The 14,085-nt window shown below is 38.8% G+C and overlaps 1 protein-coding gene across 1 annotated transcript; it reads left to right on the forward strand.

The window, feature by feature from the left end:
* The first annotated feature begins 7,060 nt into the window (after nucleotides 1-7,060).
* On the forward strand, nucleotides 7,061-13,499 carry LOC122314100 (ranBP2-type zinc finger protein At1g67325-like). Its single transcript, XM_043129504.1, has 10 exons — nucleotides 7,061-7,262; nucleotides 7,591-7,636; nucleotides 8,881-8,996; nucleotides 10,670-10,940; nucleotides 11,447-11,517; nucleotides 12,100-12,145; nucleotides 12,262-12,371; nucleotides 12,535-12,559; nucleotides 12,674-12,825; nucleotides 13,095-13,499. Exons 1-10 carry the CDS (start codon nucleotides 7,254-7,256, stop codon nucleotides 13,095-13,097), a joined length of 849 nt encoding a protein of 282 aa, XP_042985438.1. The 5' UTR covers nucleotides 7,061-7,253; the 3' UTR covers nucleotides 13,098-13,499.
* The last annotated feature ends 586 nt before the right edge of the window (nucleotides 13,500-14,085 follow it).

The raw sequence follows: 14,085 nt of genomic DNA on the forward strand, positions 1-14,085 counted from the left end.
TGGCCCAACAGGTTGCCATGGTCTGGGTAGCTGTCCTTGTAGACTGGCCCAAAAGGTTACTGCGGGTTTTAGTAAGTTATGTCTTTACATGTGACTAGGTCTAAATAACTACTTAAAATAGTGGGAGTATGGTTGAGATTTATGATGATAAATTCTCCCATATTCGATTTTTTAAAATTTGCGCAGGAATTGAGCTAGAAATCTAATAATTGGATATTGTGGCGCAAGAGATGATTCTGAAGCTTAGCGATTTTTCGATCTTGCGACATGTCTAAATTATTTTTTTTCTAACTTGAAAGGACGCGGCAGATTTCTAAGGTGTGTGAATAATATCCCGTCTTTGCATATTGTAGTGAAATGACATCCAAGAGTATTGTTGCCGACTTAAACAAAGGGGAGAAATTAGATGGGGAAAACTATGACATATGGCATCGCAAGATCCAGTATGTCTTAGATGAGCAAGAGGTCTTGGAGGCCTTATCTCACACTCTTACTAAGCCCGAGGAAGGGAACTCGGAACAACACAAGATAGATCAACAAGCCTATACCCAATGGGCTAAGAAAAATCGATGCGCGCACATAATTATGTTAAACAGCATGCACAATGATCTGATGTGTGAGTTCGAGGTCTATGACACTGCCCAAAGCATGTGAGATGCTTTGAAATTGAAGTTTGGTGGAACTTCAGCCACTAGGTTGCGTGGATTAACCATGAGGTTTGACTCCTATAAGATGCGCTCTGACCACACGATGAAACAGCATCTTAGGGCTATGTCAACTATGATCCGCGAACTTAGGTCGGCAGGAAACAACCTGACAGATGAACAGCAAGTGCAGGCAGTGATAAGATCACTACCGAATTCTTGGGACAATATGAGCCAGAACTTGACGCATAACGAGAATATCAAAGACTTTGATGATGTCTCGCGTCACTTGGAATTGGAGGCTGAGCGCCTAGAGGCTGCTAAGCCCAATCATACGGCCTATGTGGCTAATGCTGGTTCGCGCAAGGCATCAAGGCCTAAGCGCAAGAAGTCCAAGAATAGAGTAGCTGCTGGACATATTAAAAAAATGTCAGGAACTTCTCAGCGCACCAAGAGGGGCAAGCGCGGGAAAAACAAGTCAAAATTAGAGTGTTTCAACTGCGGAAAGATTGGCCACTTCGCTCGTGACTGCACTGAGCCGAAGAAGGTACACTCTGACTTTTCTCGCATTGTTTTTGTAACTAGCCATGTGATGGTTGCTGAATCCTATCCTTTGTGGACTGTTGATTCAGGAGCGACCGAGCACATAGCGCGAGATAGAGTCGGATTTGTGGAGTATCGCCGGATTCCAACTGGGAGCCGTGATATCAAGGTGGGGAATGGAGCTAGCGTGGAGGTACTGGGACTTGGTACCTACAAGCTGGACTTGCGGGGTGGCCGCACTCTTTTCCTTCACAATGTGCTATATGCTCCCGAGATCCGACGAAACTTACTTTCAGTTGTTACTCTATTGAAACTTGGTTTTTGAATTGTATTTGAAAACAATTATGTTTCCTTTCATTTGGGGCATGTGTTTTATGGCAAAACTTTTCTTCGAGACGGTTTTATGATATTGGATTTGGTTTATTCTAATATAAATGAATCCATTGCTTTTCTTTCTTCATCAATTGATAATTTGGATTCATACACATGGCATGCTAGGCTTGGCCATATAGGGCAAGATAGAATGACTCGATTAGCTAGAGAAGGCCTGATAGGCAATCTCGCTAAGGTCATCTTGCCCACGTGTGAACATTGTCTAATGGGAAAAGCTAAGAGAAAACCGTTTGGAAAAGCCACTAGGGCATCTTTTCCACTGCAATTAGTCCACTCAGACATCTGTGGTCCAATGAGTGTGAGGGCAAGACACGGAGGTGTCTACTTCATCACCTTTATAGATGATTTTTCACGTTACGGTCATGTCTACTTAATCTCCCATAAGTCTGAAGCATTGGAATGTTTTAGGCGATATCTAAGAATGGTCGAGAATCAGTTAGATAAGAGTTTAAAGACTCTAAGAACTGACCGAGGACGAGAATATCTCTCTGAGCAATTTAAAAGGCTCTGTGATGAAAAAGGAATCAAAAGACAGTTAACGATGCCAAGTACGCCACAGCAAAATGGCGTGGCGGAAAGGAGAAATCGAACACTGCTTGAGATGGTTAGGTCAATGATGGCGCAAGCAAACCTACCAATTTCTTTTTGGGGGGATGCACTTTTGACTGCTGCCTACATTCTTAACCGAGTGCCCTCCAAATCAGTAACTTCCACCCCATATGAACTATGGACCGGCGAGAAACCCAATTTGAGTAGCTTGCGGCCATGGGGTTCAAAGGGTTTTGTTCATGATCTTTCTCATAAGTATGGGAAATTAGGCCCTAGAGGGAAGAAGTGTATCTTTATAAGGTACTCAGAACACTCTAAAGGGTATGTGTTAATAGGTGAACAAACTGATGGAAGTGTAACTGAGATTGAATCACGAGATGTGGACTTCATTGAAAATGAATTTCCAAGTAGATGTGAGGTTGATAGGAGTTTGGAACTTCATGAGATTGTGGAACAAGAGGAAAGTGCTCCAAGGAATTTAGTTGAGAATGAGGAAGAAATTCTTCGAGCTCCTACAAATGATAAAAGAAACTTAAATCCGAGTGGGAGCACACCGCTTGTCAATCAATCACAACAACCTCAGCCGCGTAGAAGCACACGTGAAAGTATTCCCCGTCGTCGTTTTGAGATTGAAGGGGAAGCTTTTATGGTAGCTCCGCATGATGATGATGAGCCTAGGACAATTCATGAGGCTCTCTCATCTTCTACTAAAGATGAGTGGATGAAAGCTTTTAATGATGAAATTGAGTCTATGAAGACAAACCAGGTCTGGGATCTGGTTGATCTACCGAGAGGGCGTAAGACTATTGGGAACAAATGGGTTCTAAAAGTCAAACGCAAGTCGGATGGATCAATAGATAAGTACAAAGCTCGCTTAGTGGCGAAAGGATATACCCAGCAAGAGGGTATAGACTATGAGGAAACTTTTTCACCAGTTGTGAGGTTTGCTTCAATTCGCCTGATTCTAGCTATAGTAGCAAACATGGATTTGGAACTCTACCAAATGGATGTTAAGACAGCATTTCTCAATGGAGAACTAGATGAGGAGATCTATATGGATCAACCAACGGGTTTTGTGGTCAAAGATCAAGAGCGCAAAGTGTGCAAGCTCAAACGATCTATATATGGCCTAAAACAATCATCTAGGCAATGGTACCTCAGATTCCATCGAGCCGTTCTTTCGAATGGGTTTACGATGATCATAGAGGACCATTGTGTCTATGTCAAAAGATCCAAGAAGAGTTTCATTATGTTGTCATTATATGTTGACGACATACTACTAGCTGGAAATGATAAAGGGTTGATAGTCGCCATAAAAGAGTGGTTATCCTTCAATTTTGAGATGAAGGATATGGGTAAAGCAGAATACATTCTGGGAGTTAAGATCTACAGAGATCGCTCAAAGAGACTTTTGTGTTTGTCCCAACAGACTTACATAAAGAAAGTCCTCGAGCGTTTCCTAATGAATGAATGTAAATCCATTGACACCCCTGTTGCAAAAAGCGAGAACTTATCTAAAGAGTTATGTCCTAAGACTCAAATAGAAAAGGAAAAGATGGCCCGTGTCCCTTATGCTAATGCTGTGGGTAGTCTGATGTATGCAATGATGTGTACTCGACCTGACATATGCTATGCAGTTGGCTTAGTAAGTAGATTCCAATCTAACCCCGGACTGGCTCACTGGAAAGCAGTCAAAAGGATTATGCGATATCTCAAGGGAATTGCAGATTATGTGCTGTGCTATCAAGGTTCAGATTTGCAGCTAAAAGGTTACAGCGATGCCGACTGGGGCAGTGACCTAGATGAGCGTAAATCAACCACTGGGTATGTCTTTCTGCTCAATAATGGCGCCATTACATGGAGCAGCAAGAAACAACCTTGTATAGCTTTATCCACTATGGAGGCAGAATACATAGCTTGTTCTGCAGCAGTTCGAGAAGCTGTTTGGTTACGAAGATTTCTCAAGCATTTAGACATTGGCACGGATTATTCGGATTCGGTGACAATATTCTGCGATAGCACGGCTGCTCTCGCATATGCTAAGGACTCTAAGTACCATGGAAGAACCAAACACATAGATATCAGATATCACTACATCAGAGACATGGTAGCGCAAAAGGAAGTGGTTCTGAAACATCTCTCTACGAGTCGCATGGTTGCTGATCCCTTAACGAAGCCTATAGCAAGAGATGTCTTTGAGGCTCATATTAGGAATCTAGGACTGCGTAGATTGTAAAATGTTTTTTGTGTTTCAAATGACATTGAGATGTAACCTTTCCTTTGGGATATTAATACAATATGATTCAGTAAATTGTCTTTATCGTATTGTCTTCACACACAAGATATGTCAACAGGCTTAGATTGGCTCACTCACACGAGCGATCGCCTCTAGCGCTTAAGAAGCGAGTAGAGATGAGACATTGTGTTCTAAGATACTTGTCCAAATGGATAAGTTAGTTGACACAAAGATATGTCGTTTTAGTGGGAGCTAAAATAAGGTCCAATGAGTGGACTATGCATGGGTTACCCCACAACCTATATAGCCTGTGGTTAGCCAGATGTGAGATCCTCTTTGACGCCTTGGAGGCGGGCAAATGGAGGAACTCAGGTTAGACGCTTGAGAAGCGACTAGACTAAGATCTGTACGGTGTTGATATAGACATATGCTCTTTGAGAAAGAGAAATCCACCGTAACATGTGTTTCATACTACATGTGCTTATGCGACCAAATGAGTAAGTGAGTAAATGGTTTCCCTCTTTCTCACTGTGTGAGTCTCATTTTTCTGTGTCCTTTACTTTTGACTATGTCACAAGATGGAGGTTATGATGTCTGCTACTTTGGCATGTTGTCTATGGCCATGATCAATACGGTCTAAAGAGGCATTGCTGGGAAAGCGGTTTGACCAAAGTTGAATGATATGAGTGCAAAGGGAAGATTCTTTGATATCGCATCTTCAATAGTGTTTGCTGACGTCAACTATGACGCTACATATTGGTAGCGACTAAGGTTGTGAACATATTGAAATGATTTAGAGATAGTCGAGCATTGTTCTGAGTTTTTCTAAAACTCAAGAAGGGTTTCGAAAATGCTTGAACTGATGCAATCGAATGAGTCTAGGACATAACCAAACACTTTAGGGATGTTACTATGCTAGTCTTCTCTGAGAGAGATTTAGTGTATGTACTCTCACCTTTCTATAGATTTGCTTGGTGGTCGCACGGCCTATTTACTTGTATGAATAAGATTGAGAACATTAGAGAGATGCTGACCTGGGGTCATGCCCACTGTGTGCGAGTGGGAGATGTTAATGAATGGGGGCCGCCCACATGGGCAAACCCATCATCTCACTATTCTACCTAACACACTCCACTTAGTCCCCTATTCTACCTAACACAACCATATGTTACATGTTGTGTAGGGGCTATAAATAGCTCCCCCCTCTTTGGTTCAAACACACACAAGAGGCAAGAAGCAAGAAGAAAAACTCTCTCTCTCTTTTGTGCTCTCTTAAGTAGTATTTAGGCTGTGGATTGTTAAAGCGTTACTTTGGTTTTATACTACGTAGTACGCTTTACCACCAAGTGAAAACTCTTATCAATCTGGAGAAACTTGTGGAGCGCGCAACTTTACAAGCTGGCCTTGAGGTACTTTCCGCTGTGCTTTCTAACACTCTTATATATAACCATCATTCTCTTTGCATTCCCAGTTGGTAGTACTACTGGATCATCCGTTCTCTCGCTCGTTTGATTCGCTCAAACCTTTAGTTTTTAGGACTTCCAAGTACGCTTCGTATAATATGATCATTAATATTTGCCTTTATCTTGCGCGCTCATGTACGTGTTCAATGATCAAGTGCTTTTAATTTGTTATAGATATATATATATATATATATGCTTGTAGCCATGCATGACTGTTACTGTACGCACGTACGTGCGTACCCAGTCATCGCTAATATATATAGTCTTCGTTACTTGTTGGTAATTATCAAGTGATCTTTGTGAGTTGTTGTTATAGAAGTTATACCCTTTTGATATTATAATGGTGACGTATTATCCACTATCTTTATATCTTCATGAGCTGTACGTGATACATGGTACAGTATGGATAAGCAAACTTGTCTTGCCTTACATGAGCAAAAATAAAAAGTTTATAGTAGTCACTTTTACACAATCTTTTATATATTTTATTGATGTAATTAATTATGTATTAAAAAAAATTAATACAGTCAATCACATCAGTAGAATGTGTAGAAAGTACGTAAAACTGATTGTTTGTAATATTACTCCTTAGCCTTAGAGCATAGATATAATATATAAGAAATGACACTTATAATTATTTTAGAGTAATGCCATTCATCATCCTATCATTATCTTATGATATAGTATTAGATAATAGGTTCACAAGTGAAATATAATAAATAATCTCCAATCATCTAATGTCACATTATAGAATAATAAAAAGATGATAAAAATTAAGATGATGAGTAGCATTACTCAATATTTTATAACTACCATGACGCATAAGATGCATGCAATTTGTTATTTAAGTCTTTCTTAAAATAAAAATGACATTTACAGCCGTGAAATATATAAGTATTATGTAATTTTTTTAAAAAAAATAAATAATTATAAGACTCACATTAAAAAAATTAATTTCTTAATAGTCCTTTTTAAAAAAAAAAATTGTATAACATTTACATGCTATTATATCTAGCACTAGTCAACTACCTTTTTTATTTTTATTTTTTGAACGTCAATTAGCCTTATTTGTTAACAATAGTTTAAATAAATGATAATTTATCGTTGACGTGGCATTTTCTAAGCCTCAGGATCAAAAAAATCAAAGCAATCTTTACCACAAATATTTTGAAGAAGTTCCATCAGGGTCGGTCTACCGTCTCCCAGTGCCTGCAGGCTCGGACTCGAGGTCTGTAATTTACTAAAAAACCCCTAGCATCTTCGAGTCATCGACAATTTGATTGTGTTCCCTTTTGGCCCACCGTCTTTGCCTTGGCCTCTCCTACGGCGAATCGTCTCGCTTGCAATCGAATATTGAGAGCAGGAATTGGAAAGAAAGAATCATTTGAGAAAGATCTCGCCGTTCTCTCTCCCGTCATTCGCACCATGTCTCAGGTGATTGTCGTTTAAATTCGTCCCGTTCCCTCATTAACTGCTCATTCGTTTTACCGAACCCTAGCACATACGAACGTTTTATTTTTTTACAAATTAAAGGACGAATATCTCGATATGTAATGAAAGTTGGTTTTTCTTTTTCCTTCCGATTATATTATCTTGTTTAATTTCTGGTTTGTCTTTTTTAAACCATTTGAATGTTTTTGCGATTGAAATTGAAATTACTTTTTTCCCGGTCTTACAGTAGTCCTAAGCAGTGTTTTGTTGCGCAGAATTAATTTTGATTACTTTATGGGGCACGTATGTAATTTTTTATTTGGTGCTTCAGGTTGATAACAGAAATTCTTCAGCAGCCAAGCGTGCTAGAACTGATGGTAGGCTTTCTTTCGATGTGATTGTTCAACTATTCAAGTTTTTTGTTTATCTAAGTGCATATGATGTTACCATTGATGAACGCCATTGAGTTTTTGTGCGTTGCAATGTACCAACTCTTCTATTTATTTTATGATTTTAGAAGCTAATTGGAGTATAGGACTTGTGAATAATGTATTGAATTGGCTGAATTTGGGAGTTGCGTCGACGAATGCATCTACCAAATGTGGTTCTATGGGCCTACAACAGATCTTTGCCAAGTATGGTTCAAAGATCATGTTAGAAGTGTGGCTTGTCGCTAGGATGTTACAGATCACCAATTACATGTTATAGATAAACTTAGAGGAATCTTGATGCGGTAATCTATCTGATTTCGTGCCTAGATTGAAATTTAATGTGTTGGATGGTATGGATTTCCATGTGATCACATTACCATGTAATTGTGTTCAATATAGATGGTTTATTGACCATATTGATTATACAAATAAAATAATGAAATCATAGTATGTAGGACACTGGACATGAGGTATGGACATGGAAAGAAAATTGGTATGTTAATGGTGTCGTACATGCAGTAGATGAGGACTCAATTATTATAGTGCTTGTCAGTGATGATCTTTACTGTTCTGGTCAGCCATATTTGAAGATTTTCATTTTTTAATTTTTGCAACATTTTTTCGTGCCAAATTGGGGTGGGGAATGATATTATCAATATGCTAATAAGTCTGTAAACAGTAGGTAAGATCTAGATATGCAGTTATGCATACACACCCCATTAGCAGCCATGGTAAATTTGTGCCTGGTGATATTTTTTTATTTAAATGGTTATTGACATACTCATGCTTTTATGAGAAAGTGGATGTAGTAAACATTAACTGTTTCAAATTGGTATTGATATTAATTACTTTTGCGGTACTGATAATGGGATGCGATGGTACCGTTATGTCTAATGTGGTGCACATGGAACGAAAGAAACAGCTGCTGCTTTGAGAATAGGGAACACTCTCAGGGTGGCTTTAGGGATTTTTTCTTTCATACATTGTTACTGTGGGCCTCCTCTATTGTATTGAGTGGAATAGGTTTTAATGACTTTTATGCTACTATCCGTAGCACATAGTTTGTAATTAGGCTCTTTCTTGTATACTTCCTGTGTACTCGAGCTTTGCCTATTTATGTGGATCAATAAAATGTCTTTTTACCTATAAAAAAAAATAATGGGATGCGTCCATTGATATTTGGTCTGCAGGAAGTCGTAGGGAAGATGATTGGACCTGCCCTAGCTGTGGTAATGTCAATTTTTCATTCAGAACAACTTGCAATATGCGTAATTGCACTCAACCAAGGCCTGCCGATCATAACTCAGTAAGCTATTTACTCACCATGCAATATATTAACTAGAATGAATGTAACTTGATTTTACGAGTCACACTTGTTAATAATTTTCTGAGAGTCTTATTAGGTTAAAGACACAATTTTCCATGTGTCAGTAGGCACACTTTTCCATGCAATGTATGCTATTCTGTTTCTTTATTGTTTCATCTCATGGTTGCCGATATGTTTACTAGTTTAACGATATGAAATTCATGCTGTGTCATATATTTTTGACTTTAAGTGTGTTTGTTTGTGAATTTGGCCTCATCATAGCACAATTCAAATGTGTGGACTGCATTTTTTGGAACCTAATTGGTAAATAAAGTAACAAGAGCTAACCAACTCATTTGGAACAGAGCAGCTATGCTCAAGCGTCTTTGGCATATCTGCTTTGACAAGGACCATTATATATGGTCTAATTGGGTTAGGGTCTACCTTATCAAAGGTAGGGACTTCTGGGCGTTGAAGCTCCCAGGTTGAACAACGAACAACCATAGCTCTTACTCACTACATCAAAAGATTTACATTAATGAAAGATGTAAATCCATTGGAAAATAAAACATATGCAAGTTGGTTTTGAAAGTGTTAAAAATTAAAATTTTCCAATATGCGCTCTCTTGCGCATTTGGAATTCTATTTTGATCATCTATCAGGGTTTTGTTGCCCGAATTTAGTTTAGATTTCGTGATTGAAGGAGGGACCTCCGCTGGTAGTACCAATAGAGATGTGGGTCACTCTACCCAAGGGTGTATGTATCGGTTCTTGGGAGAATCTTCTATCGATGGAGGGTAGGCTCCGGGCTATCTTGCACTTGTCTCTGGAGAGTGTCCAATCTAGTAAATGTTAAAATTAAAAGTGAAAGTAAAAGGTATACTAATAAAAAGTAATTCGAGTTGTGGCTTTTTTCATGAAAGTGAGATAGTTGATCCAGAGAGCTCTGCCCAAAGGTGCCTTACCAAGAGGAGGCTGGTCACCGGTGGCTTACGTTCCTTAGTTCCTTGATCAGACTGCACAATTCAAACTCTCAGAGATGGCAGTGTAGCTGTAGTCAATTCAGAGATAGAAAATTTGAGCAAGTCACAAGATAGTCTTTTATTGTTGGAAGTGTCCATCTTTATTCTATAACTTACTCTTTATGATATTTTAGGATAATATGTTTTTTATATTATTTTGGCTGTGATTAAATTGGCTTCTTTATTTCTGTGTAGCGCTTAGAGCCTTTATCCTTTAGCTATGATTTTGTAAGGCACATTGTGATCTTGTTGATTAGGTTGTTGCGAAGTGTTTCGTGGTTGACTCTCTATGTGTTGATTTTGTTTCACCTTTCCAACTTTTCTTTTTCCTGGAGTGTGTTCATTTCATTTCAATTGTCGGAAACCTTTAGGGGTTGGCTCAAGTGTTAAAGGCTTGGTCTTGGTGGTATGCTCCTTTCAGGTCTAGGATTCAAATCCTCTTGGGTGCAAACAATTCCTAGGGGCTATTAGAATGGGGGATTTTTCTTTTGAATTACCCAAGGTGCACTTGTGGGAAACTCCTTGCCGAGTGCCTATGCACCCCCGGGATTAGTTGGGATGCTGTTCCCGGACACCCCCTGCCAATAAAAAAAAAAAAATCAATTGTCGGATATTTTTATAAAGTTGTAATATGGTGCTCTATCTTTCCAGAAATCTGCTGCCAAGCCTGTGCAAGCTCCACAGGGCTACACATCCTCAGCTCCTTATATAGGTTCAGGTGCACCATCTTCAATGTATCTGGGTGTGCCTCCCTATGGTTCTTCTCTTTTCAACGGGTCATCCATTCATCCATACGATGTACCATATTCTGGTGGTTCAGCATACTACAACTATGGCAGCCGCCTTTCTGCTGGCAGTCCTTACAGACCTCTACATATGTCTGGACCAACACCTTACTCAAGTGGATCTATGATGGGAAATGGTATTATGCTATCTTTGTTCTGTTATTCGAGTTTACAGTCATCCTTTCCTAATTGAAGTTCTATCTAATTCATACTTATAAAAAACATGAAGTTCTAACTAATTCAGTGTTTTGACTCCATTATGGCCATGTTGCTATTGTTTCATGTCCATTAAGTTGTAATTATATTTTGGACACTGTCATTCATCTTTCTATTGATGTTGATGTGCGTGCATTATGTGTGTATGCATGTAATTATGAGAAAGCTCCTTGTGTCAGCTAGATTATTCCTTCTAAGTTTATACTCCCCTTGTGGAATAGACACATGTCATATATTTACTTGTATATTGGATGGCTTCATCTCTCAATTTGGAGGGCATGTTACTTATTAAAAAAAAAAAAAAATAGTTTGGAGGGCATGATGCGAGGATCTTGAAGACCTTTAATATTTAATAATCTACATTCTGATTGTGTCTATTCTTGATTATTTATACTTTCTTTCCGTTTTCTTCTGTGTCCTTTTTCAGGTGGGATGTATGGTATGCCCCCTCTGATGGATCGTTATGGCCTGGGTATGCCCATTGGCCCTGGCACCATGGTATGTTGCAAGGCTTACTCCATTGTTGGGATTGGGAACTCCGAAGACATATGCAACCCTTAATCCTATTTTTTACTACATAATAGATTATCAGGATCTCATGTTATGCTGTGATTCTTTTCAATTGTGCAATCAGTTTGACATATTTTTGTTATGATTAGTTATGCAATGCATTTTTATGAAAAGCCTCTCTACAAGTGGCTTTCAAATGTGTCCTGCTTTTGACGTTATCTTTTTCTACATGATAGATTATCAGAATTTCATTTTGTGCTGTGATTGTTTTCAAGCGTGCCATCAGTTTGAGTTATTTTTGTTATGATTTTCTGCAATGCATTGTTGTGAAGCCTGTCTACAAGTTGGCTTTCAAATCCGTCCCTCTTTTGATGTTTCACATGCACTGTTATGCTAGAAACATAAACAGATGGCATGTTACTTATCAATAAATATATAAAATAAATAGATCGCATGCATATGTTGTGCCGTAGTTTTCTTCTCTAATTGAGCCTTCTTGATTCTGCTGAACCTTATGTGGAATTGACTGCATGTAGATATTAGAATTAATGAGCATTTTCCCTTGCATAGGGACCGAGGCCAGGATTTTTTCCAGAGGATAATTCCCAAAAGAAAGGTGCTGGTTTGTCACCTTTAGACTGTTGATGAATGCCTTTAACAAATTATCAGTGTACTGTGGTAGCTTCCTTGTGAACTAATTTTTTCTCTCTTCCTTTCTAAATGCACCTCTAGATGCAACACGTGATAATGACTGGACATGTCCGAAATGTGGAAATATCAACTTTTCATTTAGAACGGTTTGTAACATGAGAAAGTGCAACACACCAAAGCCTGGATCCCAAGTAAGTGCTGCTTACCATACCATGTCATGCTCCTTATGTTTTAGCCTTAACTGGCAATTGGCACCATAATTTAACACATAATTCAAATTTTTTTAGTTGTGATTTTTTTTTTCTTTTTTAGTATTATCTCTTTGATGTATAATCCGTTCTCTTGCATATACAGGCTCCAAAATCTGACAAGAATTCTAGTAAGTTGATTGGATGCACCTTGGCCATTAAATGCCTTTCCCTCCTTTTAGACCTACAACTGTTGCTAGTATTTTTGTTGCAACTTTTGATATTCATTTACATGTTGCTTGCAGAACAAAAGATGCCCGAGGGAAGCTGGAAGTGTGAGAAATGTAATAACATAAATTATCCATTTAGAACCAAGTGCAATAGACAGAATTGTGGGGCTGACAAACCAGTTGAGTCAAGCAGGTCCCCTTCACCAACGCCAGATGAAAATAACCAGGTTTGTTGTGTGACATGTTCTCTGTGTCTCTACTTGTTGCTTGGAATTGTTTCTGGGCTTTATAATATTTTGTGTACACATAACAAACGTGGTGAACATTCTATTTTACATTTAATCCCTTGTAAGGGTTACCTCTCTCTCTCTCTCTCTCTCTCTCTCTCTCTCTCTCTCTCTCTCTCTCCAATGTTTTTCTTCTATTTCAACTGTGTTTAATATTCTTTTTTATTTCTTCACTGCATCTGTTAATTTGCAATTGTCTACTGTTCCAGTGAGTACTAGGACATGTTTGAGGGTTGAGAAGGTCCAGAGTTGTCGTCCAGCATTGCTCAATATGGGTGTCTGAAAGTCAGTCTTGTCGTCCTCATGTTGCTGCGGTTGTCGAGTTACTCTACGTTCTCATGATCTGTGTCAGGTTCTATTAACTGCAATGGTATTTGTGGTCTCTATGAATGGTTCTTGATGCATTGTGTCAGCCAGCTGGATCTGGCAAGGATTTACAGGTTGGCTCTGGTTTCTGTAGTTAGGATTTGTACTTTTCGAATCAGCTCATTTATCCCAGTGGGCATGTTAGATAAGTTATCAGTGGTCAGAATTTGTTGCCTGAATATTAAGTCAGATGTTTCAGTGAAAGTTGTCTTAATACCTAGTTATGCATGTGACGTCAGTTTGGGGTCCTCGTGTTTTCTCTGGCTCTCTTGGTCCTTTCTTTCCCGGGCACAAGATTAGGATTTCATATCTACCATTGGCTTTTAGGGTTTTTCTGGGTATGACTACTTTACTGTTTGAAGTGTGAAATGATGTGCATGCCATGGTGCATCACAATCCTGCTGAAGTTCTATGGGATCCAGGTTGAGGTTTTGAATCTCTCTGATTAGATGGCATATCATCGTGCCCTACTTTTCAGTAAGATTGATTTCCTGCGTGCCATTTTGGTGTTACCTGAGTGTCTTTCTTTTGTAGAGCATTTCCTTTAAGACACTTGGTTATTTTAATTTGTAGTAGCGGAACAACTGGTCTTAAGCTTGGTTGTCCTGCCTGAGTGCCTGGTATGGCACGACATCTATGTGCACGAATCATGGTGGTGTTTCTTTGAAATTATAATTCTAGTTTGGTGCACATGCTAATCAAAAATATTTTTGTGCACGTACAAGTTTGCAAAGCTGAGTTTCTGGCCCTGTAGCATTTGTGATGAGCAAAAGTAGGTTTTAAATTTCTTTCAAGATAGTCATTGAAACTTGGCTTTTGGGTAGATGTTGTCTG

This window comes from Carya illinoinensis, chromosome 6 (assembly GCF_018687715.1).
Source record: "Carya illinoinensis cultivar Pawnee chromosome 6, C.illinoinensisPawnee_v1, whole genome shotgun sequence".
Taxonomy (NCBI): Eukaryota; Viridiplantae; Streptophyta; class Magnoliopsida; order Fagales; family Juglandaceae; genus Carya; species Carya illinoinensis.